Source organism: Anopheles maculipalpis, chromosome 3RL, assembly GCF_943734695.1.
Source record: "Anopheles maculipalpis chromosome 3RL, idAnoMacuDA_375_x, whole genome shotgun sequence".
NCBI lineage: Eukaryota > Metazoa > Arthropoda > Insecta > Diptera > Culicidae > Anopheles > Anopheles maculipalpis.
Window position 1 is genome coordinate 24,455,599 of NC_064872.1, and position 21,541 is coordinate 24,477,139.

Sequence of the window (21,541 nt, forward strand, 5' to 3'; positions counted from 1 at the left end):
CGAGAAACATTTCGGACCACCCTGTGTCTGCGCGCACGCGCGAGCTTGGTGTCCTTTGTTTCCGCAATTGTAGCATCGCTGCTCCGCCCGTTTGTCAACGCGGCTACTGGATGACAAAACTCGTTTGTTTTCTTCTTTATCTGTCGTTTTCTTCTTTCGAGCCATGCGCACTTTTTCAAAATTGAGCAACTTTTCTTTTAACACTCGAATTGTTTGCGCCTCGTACAGCAATGATTTGAGAAAATCATCGTCGGTCACACCGTTCACGATGTACTCGCACAAGCTTGGTTCGTCTAAATCAATTTGGGCAGCAATTCGTTGCATTTCGTAAACGTACTCTCGCATCGTCTCGGCCGTTTCCTTCTTCCGATTTGCGAGAATCCGATGCACATCACTCGACCTCACAAATGGAGCAAATTCCGTGATCAGCTCTTTTTTCAATCTCGCATAAGTTTGCACATTACGCAAAGACGACACGAACTTTCTTGCGATTCCCGTCATCTTTTTACGTAACATGATTAGCTTTTGTTCGTCATTCCATCCTGCTGACTTTGATACGGAATCGAGGTGTGCCAGCCAAATACGCACATCGTGCCCATCCTCTGCTCCAAACGTCTCAATGCTATCTTCCACATCTCGAAATGCGTAAACGCGTTGCGGTCGTTTAGGCGTCGAGATTCGCACAGCAGTTTGAAAAGGGTCTTCTTCCGTTTCATCGTCATCCTCGGCAACAAAGCTATCACCTTCTTCCGGAAGATCCAGATCCGCTTTTTCCTCGGAATCATCATCGCAGCTCTCGTACGGTTGGTTACCCGCGTAGTTTTCGACGTCGTCTATGGCGTTAGCTGGTTCTGCTCTGTGTCCACTCCCGGACGGACCGGCGTTGTCCCCTGACGCAACCGTCGCTCGGTATTCCACAATTCGATTCGCGATTTCCACTTTTCCTCCAGTGGTTTCTAGGCCAAGCCTCTCACACTCGCGCACCAACCCAATCTTCGTGAAATCTTCACAAAGCTCCTTGACCGTTGCCATTCTATCTCTCTCTATCTTTCACTCACAAAGCCGACACACACACTACCACACAATTTTCTCGCGGCTTCCCGCACTCACGCACAAACGTCACACTAGTTGACTCGTAAAATTCACACAGAATTTTCACAGGCAGGTTGCTGTAAAGCCTCGCTAAATTTCTTCACTCGGATTGCTTCGGAAAGCCTCGCTATCCCTCACGGATTCTCACTGGTTGCTAAAATAAAGCCTCACTAATTGCTTCACAAGCCTCACTGATTCGCACGGATTGCTACGAAAGCCTCACTGTTCATCTCTTTCACAAAACGTCTCACTATTTGCCTTCATAAAAAGGCCTCACAGTTTTTTGCTATTTAATCACAAAATAGCCTCACGAAACATCACACTATATCGCACCGATTGCTTTCATCGCAAAAGCCTCACTCGTTTGGGAAAACAGTATCCCGGTTGAGCCCCCATGTGAGAATCAGTTAAACATCAAAAGAAGAAGATGGGTGGCTTTCGTTTAGTTCACTTTATTTATTCTCCAATTCGCACGTCCTTCACCTTCGACATTTCGCGTTCAACTGACCTCTTGCTGGGTCGAGAGCGCGCGCGCCGCTTAAATACCCCCCTTCGCTCACTCGGCGCTCGCCACGATATCGCTATCTCGTTTCCCTACTTCACATGTAGATGTTGCATTTGTAAGCAACTTCTTTAGAAACTTCTTCGCGTCTTTACATATTTTGTTGTTGTACGCTGCCTCAGCGAAAGTATCATTGGCCGTTTTGTGCGGCAGTATGCGGCATCAAAGTTTATAATTAGCTGTGAAGCTATTTTCCTTTAGCATGAATAGTAATTAATTGACGCTACCCCGGTTAGTGGTAATTAGCGCTGTTTACATACTGGGTTTCTTGTGCTTTCTTTTTAAACTCTTTTAAAGACAAAATAAAAGCACTTGCATTAATTGATGATATTGTTATTTCCTGCAACGTTGATGAGAGAAAAGTTTTTTTTTTGCAATAAAACTAATAAGTTTGTGTCAACATTAGAGAACATCTCATTCGAGCAATCCAAAAACTGTTTCAGGAAAAATAAACTGATTATTCGTAGAACAATGCCGTGTCCTAGCATTCTTTTGTATCAACTGTTGGTTCGGAGCAGCTATGACCAAACAAATTAAGAACTGTTTGAGCCAAACTAGTAGGAACTAGTGAGGTACTTCCTAATAATCGATTACAACTGCTTCGAGTTTTAATACATCTTCTCACTTCTCTTAAAAAAATGCAAAAGACGATAAAAGCAAGACATTATAAGCGTTAGAGCATCAGAATTACCGGTGAAGTATATGTATAAGCTGGAGATATCTGAAACAACAACGCAATTGAACGTTATCCAAGAATTCAGTGTCAAAGGAGAAAAACCAACTAATCGTGAATGAGTGTATATTTATTTGTAAGGCACCCATCAGTCAAATTATTAGTCGTGATTTGGTCGATACAATAAAAATTGACGAGCGGCACCGGCTCTTCACTCGCCAAGACCGGGGTTCAACTCTCGTCCGGACCGTTTCCCCGTGGTGAGGACTGACTATCCAACTATCCTACTAAATACTATCGACAAGTCTTGTAAGCCATTCGAAGCCAAGAAGGGATCCAAAAACACGATTTACATAGAAGAAAATAATTATAAGCAAAGTGCATGTGCACTGCTTTCGCGAGGAACATTATTTTGGAATGTAACATAATTGTCAATATGCGGAATTATTAAATCCTCCTCCTTACAAGATGAATATTGTATTACAATACCACTACTTATGTATTTTTCATTTTATGCGTCCACAATCCCAATTATACCGAATTATTCAGAAAACGGCGTCATTTGCTACAGATCTTTCGGCATCAAATTTTAATAGGATTTTTACTAAATCATTCCCATCGTTGGCACCTTTTTTTGCACCTAAAACTCTTTGAAATATCTTGAAGTGTTTTTCGTAATGAAATTCTCCAATTTTCTAAGTATTGTGCAAAACATAGTCCCTAGACGCGAGTTTTGGAATGGAAATTATTTGCTTCCTTTTTTTTCGCTTCCTTTTGTAAGCTACATTCCCGGTAGCAATGAATGTCTCGCCATCCTCTATTCGCGCCCCCCCTACAAAACAACACGCATTGACCAGTGCGCGTAATGAAATTATATCAGCTACAACGGCGCGCCATCTGCCAAATCACTCAATTTATTCGTAATTACGTTTTTTCAGCTACTGTCTTCGCCGTCACCATCACGCTTCGTTTCCGTTCGAAGGAAAGTTTCTTTAGATGGTGGTGTTTAAGCATCATCACTTCTCACACGACGAGAGGCAAACCATGCCCAAAAATGGAGCATGAATGCTGGCCGCCTCTGTCATCAATTTAATTCCATTTCCTTTGATTCAATTAAGCGTCCTTAGCGGGCTTTGTGTGCTCGCGGTGGGTGCCTCGAAGGCGCAGACGACGAGCCGTTCGCTGTCAAATATGGTTTGGCTTCTCATTTTCGACCTCTTATTTGGCTGGTGCGCGTGCCTCGCGGAGGCTTGTTGTGTTGAATTCCCGGTGTTTAATTTGATCAACCAAGCTTTTCCTACCTGCCAGACTCCGTTGGCCCTGTCTCAGGCAAGAAAACAAAACGGGAACGAAATTATTCAAATGACTTTTCTTGGGAGGAATTTTGTGTGTCTGCTGCCAGCGGTACACAATTAGTCTTGAAATCGAAAATCGTCTCCCTCCGAACGCACCGGTAGTGGGCAAATGATTTTTATCCTCTTTTCCACCTAATGCTCACGGGAAATTTTTGTCGAATTCAGTGTTCGTGGTAGGCTCGTTCCACAAAACCCGGGGGTAGCGGACATTCATTCAATGTTTGCCCCGTCTCGAATAAAGCTCGTGATTGATGGTTGTCGGAGAACGGGTGCTCCATGGGCAAACCCTCAGCAATCATCAATCGAAGAAACGCGCACCATTCTTTACGAAACGTCGTCAGCAAACACCGACGCAAGGATCCGATCTCCGATTCAGTGATTTGGAAAATTATAATCCACTCTTGACGTTGTCTTGCGCGGTATGGCACGCAAAACTAAAACAATCGAAGCAAAATGCTGGACTAGCGAAACAAGCGATGATTTCGTCGTTTATCAATCGTCAACCTGGTTTGCTGAAGAAGCAGACCGATATGGCTGGATTGATCAGTGGGTCGTAAACATCGTTCTAATAAACCTGTCTTTTGCCTGATATACTTATACGACACCGATAGAGGATGTTCCCTCCTTTGGGACGGCTTTCTAAAATCGCACGTGCCGGACACACGCGCCTCCGAGGCTTATTGGAGTGAGCAGAGAACTTGGCGGATGAGTGAAAAAAAAATTGAGAGAAAACTCGTCCAGTGGAGTGTGCTTTTTTATATTGCAAACTAACCCAGAAAGATTTGCTAGACGAACATATTTATCATCGTTGTTCCCGGGCACTCATCTTCCATCATTTCCTCTTCTGAAGCAGCACAAGAACGTGAACACACGGGGTGGATTTATCTTTTCCACCTCTGGTGCTCCATACGACCTGTCCAGCATACATGTCTGTGACCCTCGTCGATACGACGATATAGCTATACGTACCGGCGAAACCACCACGGTGAGTTCATTAAATTCGCCACGGATCGACGAACTCAAATGCAATATCGAAAATAATTGAATCTAATATTTCATCCTCGTCCGCTTTCCACTGTGCCAGCGATTCCAGGCTCCCCTGTTCTCACGGAACTCATAATATAGATAACCATGACGAGCAAAAGAAGTACTAGAGCTGCATCCTTTAGAGGTCGGGCACAACTTTCGAACATCGCAACAACGTCGATAATAACAAAGTGTGTCGTCCATCCAATGTGGACGTGTCCACCACCCTGACGAATCTTTTTCGCGCGCCTTCTGTGCTATTCCCGCCGGGGGGAAAAACTAGCCCGAAATTGGCGGAACGCGTTCTAAATATAGGAGAAAGCGAGCATCCTCCGGTGTGACTTCTTTGCTCTATTCTTTTGACCCGATGCCACGTAGCTGCTGATCGGTTCAAAATGACAACGACGAGACCACACCGCTGATGGTGGATGTGGGCAAAATCGTTGTAGTCACGCTGTTTATCACCCGACCAACAGATGGCTTATTCGTTTACGATCCACCATTTTGTGGTGTGCCAAACTTTTTATCAACCATGCACCGCGGGTGGCTCATCCCCGTCGATTCCGTTTGATTGCACAAGCAGCACACCACAACGAGCCAAAGATGATGAGGATTTTTTGCGCGCTAATCAGCATTCAGCACCCCACCCCGGAACACAACGTTGTGGTCATCTTTAATATTGTACGTGCTGTTGCGTACGGATAAGCACCAGCACCGCACTTGACCGCACTTTGGAAGGAAAGCGGATGACCATCACAATGGCGCCGTACAAAAGGAAGCGAAACTCATGCCTTCCGAGAGCCGCGCGCTTAATGAGTGATGCGTTTTATGTTGTTCCGTTCCATTTTTTTCCCTTTTCTGGCGCTTGTCCGTTTTATTGGACGATAAAAATTTTATCCACCACCTTCATCAATCCACTGAATGCTGTAGGATAACTAGCGAGTAAAGGATTCTTTTTTTCGCGAGGAAGCAATGAAGAAACGTTATTGTCATTATGGTATCCCTGAAACATCAGTCCCAAGAAATCTCCAAAACAAGGATCGTCCAATAGACCGGAGATTCTCGCTCTCCGTCCCGTTATTATGATGGTCGGACACATTGACCGTTTGTTCCCGTCGCTCAAAAGCTGTCAGTGTGCTGTAGTGTGTTGGCTGTTGGGCCGGGAAAAGCATAAACATCCTCCCATCAATAAGGTGTGACGAGATTAGGTTTTGCTTTGCACGCTTTGCCGCTTCATTCGCCACGACAACCAATTTGCGTTCCCACCCAAACTCGCCGGTAGCAGCAGTGAGGGCAAAGCATTCACATTCGAGTCACGTCCTTGGAACGCCACGGTGAAGAATCGTCCAGGGATCGTCTGCCGTCAAATTGCCACATCGTGACAAATGATTTTCATAACGAAGGAACTATGCTGGAGGGACTAGCGGGAAATGAATCTGTCCCGGGTTGCTGCTCGGGTTCTTGAGGTTCGTCCCTCTGTATGTCGTTAGCGTTAGTGGCAAAGGTGAAGAAAAGCGTGAAATGCGGAAACAATCATTCGATGGGTGGACATTTTGAAATTGAATTTGTTGTCCGAAAAGGAAGCACCTTGAGAGTTTTTGGGGAAAGCTTAACTATAGAATAGAAGTGTCAAAGTCTATTTTTTATATCTACATTTGTAAGACTTGGGAGAGTTTTTATCGCATTTTACAATGTCTTCTGTCTTATCTATAGATGATTCTCAACTGATAATCTCCCATATCCACTAAAGCTAAACCACTTATCGACTATTGTTCGTCTTCTGTCCGCTTCCATTTGCAGTGCCATCCTGAACATGACCAACACCGCCAGCAGCATCGTCAACGCGAACGTCACCAGCATGAACCTCAGCCCCGGCAGCAACAACAATAACAATCATACGCTGAACAACAACAATCCCAAGGTGATAAACAACAACACGGCGATCGTTGTCGGGTCGGACGGGTCCGACAAGGCGTCACCGTGCCAGGACCAAGACGAGGAGGTGGTAGGTGACCAGCCCGACCCGGACTACATCAAGATGTTCGTCGGGCAGGTACCACGCTCGATGGACGAGCAGCAGCTAAAGGAGATGTTCGAGGAGTTCGGCCGTGTCCATCAGATCAACGTGCTGCGGGACAAAACATCCGGCCAAAGCAAGGGTGAGTGTCCTATACATAGCAACAACAACAACAACAACAACAGCTACAGCAGTCAATGCACTTCGCTCTTCCGCCCGAAAGCGGGAGGCGATATTTTCCCGTTAATTGATTTGCCACTCAAGAGACAACAGCGCAGTTAGGGTGCAAAACAAGAAAAAAAAATGCCACAGGATGTGTTCTACGCGCAATGAACGCAGGAATTTTTTCGAGGACATTCGTTCGTCCGTCGAGGACATCCGCTAGACGTTTTTGCAGGTATTTCTAGACGAGTTGAAGCGAATCGGGGATAGAAAAAAAGCCCGGATCACTGCGAATGAGAAGAGGAAGATGTACATTCCGGATGTTATCCGTTGATTCCCCAACTACGACCTCAGGGCACAAAGAGATCTGCCGTTCTTTTTCGGAGCGGGTTAGGGAAACCAAACAACATGGAACAATAAAGATTGATTTTTTTAAATATCTCCACCCTATCTGGAGAAGCACCGTTTTAGGCAGGTGGTAAACATGACACGTTCTGTGCACCTCCAGAGGTGGAAGTCAATTTTTTGTTTGTGTGTGTCCAGATTTTTGACGCCATTGCTTGCCGTTTTTTTTTTCTCTGTCTGACATCATCCCATCTTTCTCGGTACATTGTGTTTGGGGAATTTAAAGTATGACGCAAAAAAACAACGCTCCCCCCTCAACACAAACTTATCAGTTCCGTGCTTTTTGCTGCCACTTTTGATAACTTGTTCCCTTTTGTCACGCTTGATGACCTTTCTCTGGATGGATCTCCTTCTCGAGCACCGGGGACTGTTGAGTGAAAGCGAATAATCGAACGACAGGCAAGTGAACGCTGCCCTAGTACCTGCTAGCAGCTGAAGCCTCGAGGACGAAGGAATTGGAAATGTGCTTGATGTTTGTGACAACCCTGGTGTGAGAAGAACCGCTCACAAGCACACACATCAGCGAACCACTTTCGGTTCGCTCGAACGTACAGCGGACGTGCTACGGAACGGTTTTCGATGGCCATTGCTTCACGTTTCGGGAGCTGACCTCCAAAGAACGGACACACCGTTCATCGGTGGCACAATGGGTCCGAGTATCGCCCAAGGTTCGGCAGGACGTCCGGGCGAGAGAACTGTTGATTTCCAATCCATTACTCATTTCTCTCTTCTTGGTGATGTTGACTGGGTAAAACGTGTTGACCCGCGTTGATGCCTTCCAGCGTGGCTTGAGGGTGTCCTTCAAAAAAGAGGCACACACACACACACACACACACACAAAAATGTCAAACCAGTTGGGGGAAAGCTGGTGTCACTGGTCATCGCTCGCCACATTTGACGTTGGCTGGATGTGTGCACCGATAATGGTCATCGCTGTTTTACTTTTTTTTGTCCAGCTACACTGTGGCACTGTAAGTGAAGATTTGCGATGACGTTCGGCAAATGGGCATTCGTTCCTCCGGGATAGGTAGGTGACACGACCGTCGAAAGAGCGGTCATGGTTGAAATCGGTCAAAAAATAAAGGCATCACACTTCGATGGACAGTTACTTTTACGTTTACGTGGATTTTCGAGGTGAAACAGGGTCCCTTAAGGGTTGGGACTTAAAACTTTCTACGAGAAGCAAGTAGCCAGCAAAAAAAAAAAAAAATAGAAAAGTGCATCCAACTGCGTTCGACAAGTGGAAAAGAGCAGAGATTAGTGCCTTTCTCCGATGGTCACTGGGACTTTTGTTTGCTTAGCTTTCCAAGTTAGCAAGATTGGAAGGTGAAAGTACTTGGGCAAATAAATCGATTCTTGGCACTTTTCTTTTGAAGGACGCACTACAGTTTCGGTAATTCATTTTCTTGTTGGTAGCTATTTAATGGAGATAGGTTAATGTTATGATGAAATTTTAAGCACCAAAAATGGGATTCACAGAAGACCAAGCTTTTTCGGCGAATCCACACATCATATTCGATATCTTATCGTGTCCTGTCTGTTAAACTGAATTCAGGCATGACTATCCAGACTAAGGTTAAACCTAAGCAAGCTATTAGCCATAAGTAACATTCGGATTTCTCCTGATTTTGTTGTGAAAGTGAAAAAAGGGAGGAAAACTATTAACTAAATTACTTTTATAGCCCCAATCTGCTATAACTCTTGTGGATTTGATAGGCAAACTCCTCTCAAGAATGGAACCTAAATAGGATTTATTCTTTAAGCACTATAATATCAACCCCACCGTTCGATCAGTTCAGGTTCCTGATGCAAAAATCACTTTTAACCAATGACCGAATTGGCTAGTAGCTACTTCGTGTGATCAATTTGATTCCGTTTTAATGTATTTTGACCTCCAAAAGCCTTGTTCCACCTTCTTCTTCAAATTCAATCCTAAATATAAAGCTAATGGCATAAAATGATTATAGCAATAGCAAGATGGCTTTAGAGCTCCTGATCACACCATCAATCGATCAGCATCAATGCCAATTTCGAGGGATACATCGTGATTCATCATTATTATCCCTAGATTGCGAAAACCCCCGAACATGGCCGAGATTTTCCACCAACAGCCTCCTCAAAACACACCTTAGAAACAGGAAAAATTTCAATTACCCAGCGTGTAACCCAATGATTATCGCGATGATTTTTCTGTTTTCTGAAATATCCACCACGAGGGTTGGCACACGTACTACACCCGTGGCCACATAGGTACGTGTTCCGAATGGAACTTTCTCTCATAAGAAGATACCCATCAGCATCTTTTACACACCCCAAGGGGCTCCCAGGTCTGGTGGTCTTCTTTAAGACGGCGGATGAAACAAAAATCCACTCACGTCATCGAGCGTAAAGCTCGCATTTTGTCATGATTGTTCGCGAATTCTCCAAAAACACACCTCACTTGGCGGGGAGAAGGAACGGCCAAGTTGTGGTCTGAAAACAGATACAAGCCGCAGAAAATTTGGCAACATTTTTCGATTACCTCATCAGGCCTGCTGATATACCTGTATATGTTTCGGAACTCCTGAACAACTCCTGTCAGTCAGATTGCTGGCTGTCGCTGATAGGGACAGGACGTGTCATGATCTCATTGCACGCTTTTCCCGATTTTTCTGTTTCAATTTTTTGGTCTTTTCTTCGCGTACGCACTATTCTTTTTCTCCGTGGGGAAGAAAATGTCAAATCAGTGATCCTGGCGGAGATATATCTCCCCTAGTCTCCCGTCTGCTGCTTCAGTGGAGGGTGAAATCCGATTCTTCAAAGTACAGCGACCGTAGAGGTTCATATGCTACACCGCTCCTGCTCGGGTGTGTTTGTTTTACGTGCGGACGTTACTTACTTTCCCGGGCTAAAAATTATGTATCATTTCCGCGTGTCGTTTTCAACGGCTTTCCTTCGGTAAGCCAGCGCTACTCCCTTTCGCCCATTTAAGATGATGGTTTGCCAGATTTTCCCCGGCTCGGCGCCTCACCCCACAACATGACACTGCGTGACGCACTTGAAACGCACGTTTGGCTAACATCTTTTTCCTATTTACGGAATCCCCGAAGGATTTTCAAGTGAGCTGAAGAGGGAGCCGAATAGAGAGCGGCTGAAGAAGATACAAAAAAAAGGGCACAAGAACTCGTACAAGAGCAAAATCAACGTGACAAAGCGTTATTTTTCAACGGGAAGAGATTTTTTTTCTCGCATCGGGGCTGCTTGATACTCCCATACACCCACTTGACAGTTTTGTCTTGCTGCTGCTGCTTCTATGCCATCATCGTTATGGCAGTATTGGTTTTACTCTAATTTAAATTCAGCCCGAAATTGAATCAAAACGCACTTCACATGCTTCAAACCAGATTGTCGGCGTGAGGGCGGTGGGTTAGGATTTTTTTTTTGTTTCATCATTTTGTAGTCCTGTGGTAAGCCAGCCGAGAAGGAAAGGGGCTGAAATGGGGAGGAGGTTTGAGCGAACGTTGAGTGCTTTGAGGTTATGGGTGGTTGGTGATGAACACAAGGATGATGGTGAACTGTAATCAAAATGGAGCGTGTGCGTGTTCTGCCTTTGGATATTGTCGGTTACCCAACAATGAGTCAACTTGGTTTTTTTTTCTTCTTCTTGTTGTCTAGCACAGCAAGAATTGGCCTGTTTTGTTTGGCGAAAGTGGTGTTTAACTTAAGAAAACATGCCAAACATTATGTCACCATGCCTGGGGAGCCTGGAGAGTTTCAAAAAAGAAGAATTTTAATTACAGACCACAGTTCCTGAGCCATGGTTCTACTAGGCTGAAATATAGTTTTCGCATCTAATGAAATTTTTGTTGTTGCGCAATTCTTCAAACTTTTTTTTTAAATTTTATGTTCATGCTAGTTCTCCAGTGAAGTTCTTCATTAATCGTTTCAAAAGATTTGCTTTATTTTATCCAGATGGAAAATAATTCTTCTTTACTTTAAATGTACTTTTCAACCATCACGACTACTCTTACCAAAAAATTTGTACAATTTTATCTTTAATGCAAACATTTTATTTTTCTCTAATAAGAATTCATGTTTAAATAAAAAAATATTCGATTTCGTTTCGATTCGATTTTAATTATAACAAATATGACCAAATTGGTCAACCGGCAGAAATTGTCGACACGTGATATCGATATGTCTAATTCGTCATTCGACGGTCGTTAAGCAGTTAAATCAATAGGAAAAACTTCCTTTTGATGGTCTCTAATCTGTCTATTCTTTCTTGTTGTTTTGAAGACCAAGCTGCGCTAGCGTCCTCTATAAAGAGACGGACTAGTGAACAATACAAAGTTTTCAACCAATAAGCATCCCCAAAATCTCTGATCAAACGGAACTTACATTTCAAAAACACGCTAAGCTCTAGTAACAAACAGATCAAAATGGTTATGAAGTATTTATCTGCTGTCAAGGATCACAACGGGAAACTAAAACTTCTTTTCTTGATTTTTCATAAAAAAATATAAAAAAAGCTTTGTTTCCTTTTTTCTGTTGATTTCAAAATGGTTGAATCACAAATATTTATTTTATTTTTAGGAATACGGCCTGACCGTCCTTTATGAACGAAAAAAAAAAAATATTTTGCTTTTGATAACACATTTTTTCATGGATGATTGATAAAACACTTTTTTCTGATGGTCTCGGCTACCTTTTTTATTTTGAACCTTTTTTTTGTTAATAATAACAATTTATAGTTATTTTTAACAATAAAAGCATGTTTTCTGTAAAGTATAAGCATACTGCTATAAAGTAAAAGTGTATATAGTGTAATATCTCAAAGAATATCTGCTTCTCTTGTTCATGTGAATTAGTAAGTGGATCTTTATGAATCATAATTAATAATTTTATAATAATGTTCTGTCAAGTATAGAAATATTCTGTGGATTTTCCTAAATTTAAACACTTTTAGCTTCTTCTGCATGTGGTTCAAATGTATAAAATTTTTCTTTTTTGTTTAATATATTTAAAAGTTTGTATTTGACAGAGAAAAATCTTCTTTGACACATTAAAATTTCTGGTATCAATTTCGTTTACCATTTTGTGAACCACAGCAGTCTAACGAGACCAACAATCTTCTTTGAACCGCACAAAAACCCTTAGCTTGGTCATACTTGCAAAAGTCTGACGGTATTAGCGGCATGAAAAATCCTCCCAGTTTAACACGGTCGGCTTTTCGGCAGCTTATTAAGCTCCAAGACATCCTTAACTCCGGTTTACTCCATCTACTTCCTCAGAATGGGACTTTTGCTTTAAAATGTTTAAACATTAAAAACGAAACTCGGACAACGATTGTGAAGCAAAATTTGAAATGCTTTTGAATGCTTTTCAAACAAACTCCAGCTAAATTGTATCCCGAATTGTGACTTCGATTTGGTTAGGGTTCAGATTAATTTTAATGTTTCAAATACATCATCGTTCTAGGCTTGAATTCACAGAATAGTCGGATGAAAATGAAACTCGACGAAGATCATACAGTGTTTGAAAGGAGCCAAAAATCAGGCTAATAATAAAGGTCTGTCGACGAGAAGGGATTAACCGTGATAATAAGCTAGTAGCTGGGTTTTTAACCAAAAATTCTCCCCCCGAACTCTACCTTCCCCTTTGCTCCCATTACTGACCTATTTTCCGTCCGAGTTCGTTGGCTCCATTCCGGGAGCTTCTTTAATGTTTCGCTGTGCTGCAATCATCATTGACCACAGTCCTACCAACCCCAACTCCAGCCCCAGCAAAGCTTGATTTAGGTCCGGTAGATTTGTAATTAGCCGGCGGATGATTTTTCCCAAACCCGGGCAAAAAAGATGAAAGGACTGTCAAATTGTCGGTTTGAGTGAAATCCTGTTTTAGCTTTGCAGCTTTCTGCCTAATAACCTTTGGGTCGGCGTCGATGGGACGAGTTTCTGGTAGAGTTGTGGCGAAATTAGGGCTTCTGAAAAATTCATCGCTTTTTGTGTAACCCGAGCAGCAACCACCAGCACCAGTAGCAGTGGTCAAAGCGCTCTCGAGAAACTAGGACAAGCTTTCATCATGCGAACCAAAGGGGAAAAAAGAGCAAACATGCACACAATATTCATTCGTTTTAAATCGACATCAAATTAATGTCCGCGCAAGCTGGAAAGTGTAGAAGCGTAATTCAAAGCCAATAATCTATTTTTGTAAGCACACAATCATTGTCCGAGCGGCGGTATTCTAACCGGGAGAAACGCGACAAAGCTAATTATGTGGGCTTCATTCAGTTCTGCGTGTGTTGCGGTAGGATATTGAATAGTATTATTAAACGGGAGATATGCCAAGTGAAGTATGTCTACACGCAAAGCCATAATTTTCCGCATTAGATTAAATTTGGGATGGAAAGCCACAGCTTGGACGAGTGACAGAGTGACATAGAAAAGAAAATTAAATTAAGCTCCGAGTAATGTGTAAGTATCATATTAAAAGCCAACCGACTTTTTTAATTCCAAAAATAGTTAAGTGACAGCATACGTCTGAAAAATTCTCCCCTGTCAGACGAGTGGTATTGCCAGGATATCTTAAAATGTAACCAACAAGCTTTGTTGTTGAATAGTACATTTTTGGGACCTTTACCCATCCTCCTGGTTAGATTTACTCCAACAAAAGGCCCAAGGATGATCCATTTTCTCACGTCTTTCAATCGTAGGTTTTATTATTGCAAAGGTACGCACACACCACTTACACGTTTGATCCGTAAAAAATCCGACATGAAAAAGGCTTCCAAAGTCCCGCCGAACTCTCACGTCATCTCGGTGGCACTTGCTGAAATTGCAAATTTGACAATCTGCTTACAGGATTATTGTGAAAGTGCTGTGCGACGCACTTTTGCTGGGCGTGTGTTTTGGAGCACAGTGTCGGAGCAGATTATTTGCTAAGCTCGCGTAGAACAGCATCTGTTTCCATCGGCCTAGAAATGGGGACAAGAATTTGTTTCTTGAGTGAAACAGGCTTTAAAAAACAGGTGTGTAGGTCCTTTAAAAACTACTTTCAAAGGTTGCACAACCATAACAAGGTTTAATCCTGACCATAGAAAAGGGGGAACGTGAATTTTTTTTTCGTTCCGAAAGAAGAAAGCGTTGGCATATGTTCTATCTCTGCGATGAACACACAAAGTCCCGTCAATTCTTTTGTCCAATTGGAGAAAAAATTTAATGGCGCAATTTTATTTTATTTTTCTTCCCCTTTTTTAAATGTTGCAATAGTCGTTTGGTTGGCCTCGCCGGAACGTAGGGCCGTTTGTTTCATGATTTAGATATGACAAAAAAGCAAGCGAGCGAACAAACGGACCAATATGAACAAACGGGCGAGCGCGAGAACAAATTCTTGCTTCAAGGAATAGACGAGTTTTCACTAGCACACCGGAGAGCGTCGTACCGTGGTCACACCGTGGAAGAAGACTTGTGGAGTATTTCAATTTTTAATGATCCCAATTTCCATCTTTCGTGGCACACGAAATGGGGAGAGGGGAGAGGAAGTTTTTGAGTTGCAAACGGAGATGGCGAATAGGGAGTTAAAATCCAGGCACGACCCTTTATCCTTTTTGTTTTATTGTGTGAACAGGGAAAAGGGAGGAAAAGCGAAAAGCGGACTACGGAAGGATGAAACCTAGTTTGTGCCAGATTGCATAGTTTCCACGCCCCATAACACGGGCCCAAGAGAGTATGTGTGTATGTGTTAAAAATGTCTGTCCCATATTTAGTGAAGGACGTGAGAAAGATCATCTGCTCCGAGTCACGTTCACCTGCGAATAAAGGTCACCCGTTTGAGGAAGAATTTGATAAAAGTGCCACTAACGTCCTCGGAGCTCGTTTCCTCGAAATTTAAATTCCCGACCACTCTGAACTAGTTTTGAAAATGAAAAGTAAAATAAAAAATTATTAAAGATTTGTGCATTCAGAAATAGATGAACAAGCTTGCATTTGATTTGGATGTATCCAAAGGCTATAGTTTTTTATAGTATCTCTGATGTTTAGATAAAGCATTAAAAAGATTCCTCTCTTTTTACGAAGAAAACTATTGAAATGAGCTTTCCAGACGAGGAAAGAATTCTTGATACTTGCCAAAAAAATAACTTAAACCTCATCAAATTCAATCCTTCACTAAAACGGCGCAAAGGTGAAGGTTAATTTTGGACGCCGAAAAATTGGAACAAACTTTTACCCAGCGGCAAAATTAAAAAAAGGTCAAACCCGTGCAAGGTTTCAACTACAAAGTAGAGTTCGTAATTAGCACTCTTACGCAGGCACACGCCTCGGAGGGGTTCTGTGGTTCTTCAGTGCGGTTTCTAAAAGGGTGAAACCGGGAGTCCACCGATTCGGGGCTAAACAGTTTTTGCTAACAGATTTAGATGAGATGGAAAAGTTTGCTCTCCACAACAATCCATTTGATTAAGTTCATCTTTTATGTAGTCAAACATCAGCAGTGGTACTCCAATAGCAAGCGTTTGAAGCACCTCAAGCTTAATTAGTTAATAAGAGATAATGATTTTGTGGACCAATTACAAACCCATCGAGAAACAACAAAACTCCACTAATAACCAGCATCCAGGAGGAGATCAACTTTCTGGATACTTCTACTAATTATCGGTGCATCTCTCGACACCTGACATCACCACTCTCGGGAAGGATGCAGCCTTGATGCTTGCTGTTGCTCCTGCTCGAAGAAAAGGGTGACCAGTCATATCTCGCTTCCCATTAGCCCATCCGAACTGGTTTAAAAATTGACACCGAATCGATAGCAACAGAGTGTGCGCTTCACATCTCGCTAAACTTTAGCGATTGTAATTAAGTTGACAATCTTAATTAAACCTCACCACACTCGGCCAGGTACTGAATGGACCTGTATGGTCACCCGTGAGGTCCACAATTGCACAGCGAATGCACTCTGGGAGAAGTAATTACAGATAACGAGGCACACCCGTCGCTGGCTCCAATTGCCTGTTGTAGTATCGCTCCAAACACCAGTTAGACGGGCAACATGGAGAAATTCTACGACTCGGACAGTAGCATTTCAGGATAGGAAGATATTAGCGGTGTTGTTACCTGTCCACCAACTTCTTCAAACCCAAAGTTTCGATGAAAATCGATTGGGTGGGATCCAGCAGCGCCGAGCGCTCATATTCGCCGTTGAAGGGTTGATACTCTTTACCTGACTGGCGCTATCGTTGGTCAGTTGGCCGCTTTTGGAGAGTGCAATTGATATATTCAGGTTATTGAGGTATCGATTTTTCCACCCCAAAGTCCTGCGTCCTCAAGTGACCACCAACTCCGAGTATGGAATGTGGTCGAATGCGTGTACAGTGATGGTAATACCATTTATTCATTCCCTACCAGCTCGATCGAACTGTACGTTTGTAGATGTCACTGGTTGTTGGTGCGTTTCTAGTTTTTTTTTTAATTTTTTTGCAGAATGCCTGTGGCCCAGAACATAGGGTGATAGACAACGTTGTTGATTTGTGTGCTATTTTTAATCGTCAATATACTTTGTGCTCTAGGCTTGCGTATTCGGGTTGCAAAGGATTTACAGAACTGTTATCGATTGAATCGTTTGTAAAAAAAAAATCTATACGCCCTCAGTTTTGTTGAACAATAGTGAGTGCTGAATAGAATAGTGAATCGATTAGGTACCGGGAAAAGCGAAAGAAAAAAATATACAACTCAAACATAGATATCCAGAGCTCGAGTTTGTAACGACCAGGTCATACTGATGGTCAGTTTTATTTCAATAGATTTGAAGTTGATATAAAAAAACACTATCACTATCTGTAGGTGAGCACACTGGGCTGATGTGAGTTCCACTAGCTTTTAGAGTATTTTTTTCTAAAGTTAGTTATTTCAAATCAATTTGAACTTTATCCTGGGGAAGGGTTTTTCCAATCCAGCCTTTTTTTATCTTCCAAGCTTGATGTAGTTGTAGCAGTACAACGGAACAAAAAAACCCATTTTTTTACTACTCTTCTGCTTGGAAACGAACATAAAATCGAATAAAATTCTACAACTAATTAAATGCCTATGTCACCATGATCGGCCCAACTCTCACATATATGTCGACAAAAGTTCTTTTTTCCCCTCACAAGTTGATGAGCAAAAATTGGCAATTAAAGCAAAAAAGACCAGAATGGAATTGAAAATAACGAGCATACTGATGGATGCGTGTCAAATGTAGGTAGCAAGTACTAATTAGCGATAATCTATGCTGTGGGAATGGCAAAGCGATGCGAACCTAAGCAACAAAAAAACGTCTAAAACAAGCTAACGCAGTATTGGAAGACACATAACGGGAAGCGAAGACTATTGTGTTATTTCCTACCGAACTCAAATCGACTATTGACAGTTTACCAATCGAGACCATCACCATCGCCGCCGTTGGCCGCTGCGTGCCGATAGTTTAGCATGAATAATTTAATGAATGTTCTAGCAGCCCCTGTTGTCCGAGGTTCGATGAAAACCGATCAATTATGAAGCAGCAATATCGAGCACGGCGAAAATGGTGTAGGCAACAGGCAAAATCATGTGAATTCAATTGTAATGCCCAGTGTTCGGTATTTTTCCGGATGATTTTTTAACGAGTGATTTTGCTCGGTTTTTGTAAAGAACTTTTAACAGTCTATTATTTTCGCAGTATTTGCTTGAAGTGCAATTAAAATCTTCCAATTATTTATGTTTTAAGAATTTCATTTTTTTAGCGTTTAAAATTTCCCCACCAAACGATTTTTAAAGCATCTGTAACTAATACAAGAACTACATTTTTGTCAATGTCAACACATCAGGGGACGACATAACTACAGACATTTCAGATGGCATTCTGTCTGTCATTATTGTCCCTCCCAGGGACAGTAAAGTCCCACAAAACACTGCTATTAACGCCGCCTGTAGACATCCATTACCCTTCTAGCTTGCTTCAGTCGATTAAAATTAAACGCTAAAAGCGAAAGTCACCACATTGGGCCACTCAATGTGTCCAGATGTGTACAGATCCTGGGTGTGGTGTGGTGATAGACATTTTTCTCAGTGACACCTCAATGCGTGTGTACAATGTGTGTAATTAAGTACACAGACACACAGCTGTCCTGAAATTAGTGCTCTCTTGCACGACAGGAACGATTCGCCCGTCCCGGTCTTGGACGCAACTGGTAATAAACAGCACGAAAACATCAGCTCGTCTTTACCACTACCGTAGCGCACCTATTAACAGCAAAACGGTCCAATTTGTATGTGTGCAGTGCTGAAAACTAGTTGGCGCATGTGTTTTTCTGGGTATCCTGGGAGGCATCAAACTTTTGTCTTGCTGTCTGTCACCCGGTTCCCGTGCGGATGTACTTTCCGATTTTGGACACCTGTCCGCTATTCGAGAACAAAACCATCGTCTTGAATGTCCTTTTTGATCGTCATTAACGTAAAGGGATGCTAGCATTCATAGCAGCTAGGAAACGATGAACAGACAGCTTTTTGCTGTAATAATTGCATACCTTAAAGCAATTTTTACACATCAATTGCATACTTTCAGGCTTGTTCAGTTGAGAAAAAGCCGATTCCAACAGTCTTGTCCTTTTTAAAACGTTCTTAAAAATGTCGTTAGTAAGGAAAATAAGTTCTGGAATGGAAATAAATTCTTCTCAGCATAATTTTTAACTAAATTGCATATTATTATGCTGCTTTGTTTGCTTAAAACCGCATTTCTACCTTTCCCGTTTATTAGCTTCTTTACAATTATCTTGAGTAGCGCATTTAATAACCAAATTTCTAAGACTTATTTCAACATAGCGATTGAAGTTATGTTTTTATCGTCGTTCCACACACCGTCGCTTAAACCTAATCCTTTATCTCAATATGCAATTGCAGCAAAGTTTGATGATAATGCCAAGACATTACAGATAATTTTCAACGGGCTACATTTAATTTGGTGCTTCTCGCCGTAAGCCATCACAAGGATAACGTTTTAATACAACAACGATTTACAAACTCGTCTGCTGCGGCGTGAACCGTCATCTTGAATTTAATATGTCATTTTCAGCATCAAAGATATGATGGGTGGCAATCGTCTTAATTTATAAAACACTGCTACCTTAGCCCCGCGTACGACGGCGCGTCAACATGATTGACGGATCGTCATAAAAATGGCTGACTTTGACAGTACGAGCAGTTGCAGTACTGTACGTGAGACGTTGTAGTTGATCGTCGCATGGTTTTATCAGCATCAAAAGTTCACCCAGCAAAGCACAGAACCCGAGAGGAGACCGTAGCTCGCCGACGAAGGTTTTGTAATAAACATTAAATGTAACGATTGCACGGGATGGAATTTCGTTGCAAGAGTCGGGTTTCGTTCTTGAATGAGCACAGATCCTCATCAGTATCATGTTGCGTGCACCTCATGTCCTCTTCTCAACCTCGCCATCCTAGCCTGATGTGTTTTCATCTTCACATTTTATTAGCAGCAATAAAATCTTACCCATACGACCATTTTTGGTGACCAATTTTCGTTGGGGGTGCCACACGTGCTACTCACCTTATTTCGACGAGAACACCGATTCGTCCTGCGTTTGCCTGCATGCTGTTCAGAGTGAGACCTATCGTAAAATGTTCTTAATTTATGTAATCTCCAAGGCGCTTTTTTTTGTTGCGGCTAGCATTTTTTTTTGAATCCTCAAAAACCTTACCTCCGGAGGTTTCGCAAAGGTTTCGGAAAAGGTTTCGCAATGCTTCAATGCGCTGAGCAGGCAAGAAACTGTCACGCGTCATTAAGCCTTATCCTTTGGAGGTGGTACGGATATTCGCACCGGTACCGGCACACTAGAGAACGGTTTAAAACTGTGAAATCATTTGGAGCTTTTGACCCTCAGGAGGGGGTAAACTCGGCTGAATTGTTGCTTTGATCCTTCGGCCAGCGTTTAGCGCGTTCGGAAAGCCGTCGCCACTCTCGGTTGAGGTGAGCAGCGATGGAGTATGATACATTGTCCACTACTACAAACGCACATATAAGCACACACACACTCTGACACACTGCTTCCCTGATAGCCAGCATAATAAAGCAATTACCATAATTTTGACAATGTCAATTGGAATTTAAACATAATTTGCATATAATTCATTTCGCTCCGGACAGATACGGACCAAACCTCGCCTAGCTCTCCCCCCCCCTAACTTCAATTTCTATTTAGCATCCCCAATCCCCAATCCAACAAAAGCCGGACATTGGCTAGAAAGTTAACTTCCGTTTCCGGACATCGAAATCGAAGCCGGTTTACCACCCACCTGCAATTCTGGACCTCCCAAATGCTTCTCTCGATTGTTTCTTTTCACAAACAAATGATGCCACGCTTTTGCAGGTAAATGAAATTAACCGACCTCAGTGTGATGTGGGATAGGCCAAACACAGTGTTGCCTACCATGGTGTCAATACACCACTATCCAGCAGCACCATCGCTACCACCACCAACACAGTGGTTGGTTTGGTGGCGTTTGGTTTTGGTGGACCGTTTGTTTGGTTTTTGTGTGGAAATTGGGTTGGTATATATGTGTGTATGTGTCTGCGCGCCTCTGTGCGTGTATGTAACCCGATGAACGGATCATCCATCCTCCGCCTAAACCAACGAATGTCCGGTTCTGTGCACAGGACACGCTACCAAAAGTAGCGTCCTGTGGCTGGTAGGCAGGTATGTATGTGTGTAGGTAGCAACGAAATTAATTATACTATTTGCTCGACGACCAATAAAATTTGCTCGAATTAATATTGCCTGCATTCGGTTACAGTATGCGGCTAGTGTGTTAGGGTTGAAATACGACCACACGACCAAGTGGCTGTAGTAACCGAAACCCGGTGGGCAAGCGTTCGGCACCGGGGGCCGTCTGTGTACAACATGCGAGAAGTGTTTAATTATTCATAAACGATACTTTTGCTAAATTTATGCGTGACACAAGGCCCAAGACCTGAGTCGCAAATAAACGTGCCAAACGTCAATCGTCACACCAACGCTCACGGTTTACGGTTCGTCGTCTCTGCCGGATGGCTGTTGTCGCGCGTCCTCTGGTGCGAAAGAGAACACGCTAAACCACCCCCCAAAACCCCACATTCATCTTGCACGGCAACTCTAATCAGCCTGCAATCGATCACTTCCATTAGTGCCGGGTGAAGGTGTCAGAGTAAGAATTTAAGACAAGCCCCCGGGGACATATTTACCTCGAATGCTCGATGGAGGCGCCCAG

General features: G+C 42.7%; 1 protein-coding gene across 4 annotated transcripts in view; it reads left to right on the forward strand.

Annotated features, from left to right (window-relative positions):
• LOC126564230 (CUGBP Elav-like family member 2) overlaps positions 1-21,541 on the forward strand; it is a 222,427-nt gene that overhangs the window by 85,682 nt on the left and 115,204 nt on the right. For all 4 annotated transcript variants that reach the window (XM_050221213.1, XM_050221214.1, XM_050221215.1 and 1 more), the window contains exon 2: positions 6,509-6,867. In XM_050221213.1, the coding sequence (XP_050077170.1) occupies positions 6,509-6,867 (359 nt within the window). The remainder of the gene's footprint in view (positions 1-6,508; positions 6,868-21,541) is intronic.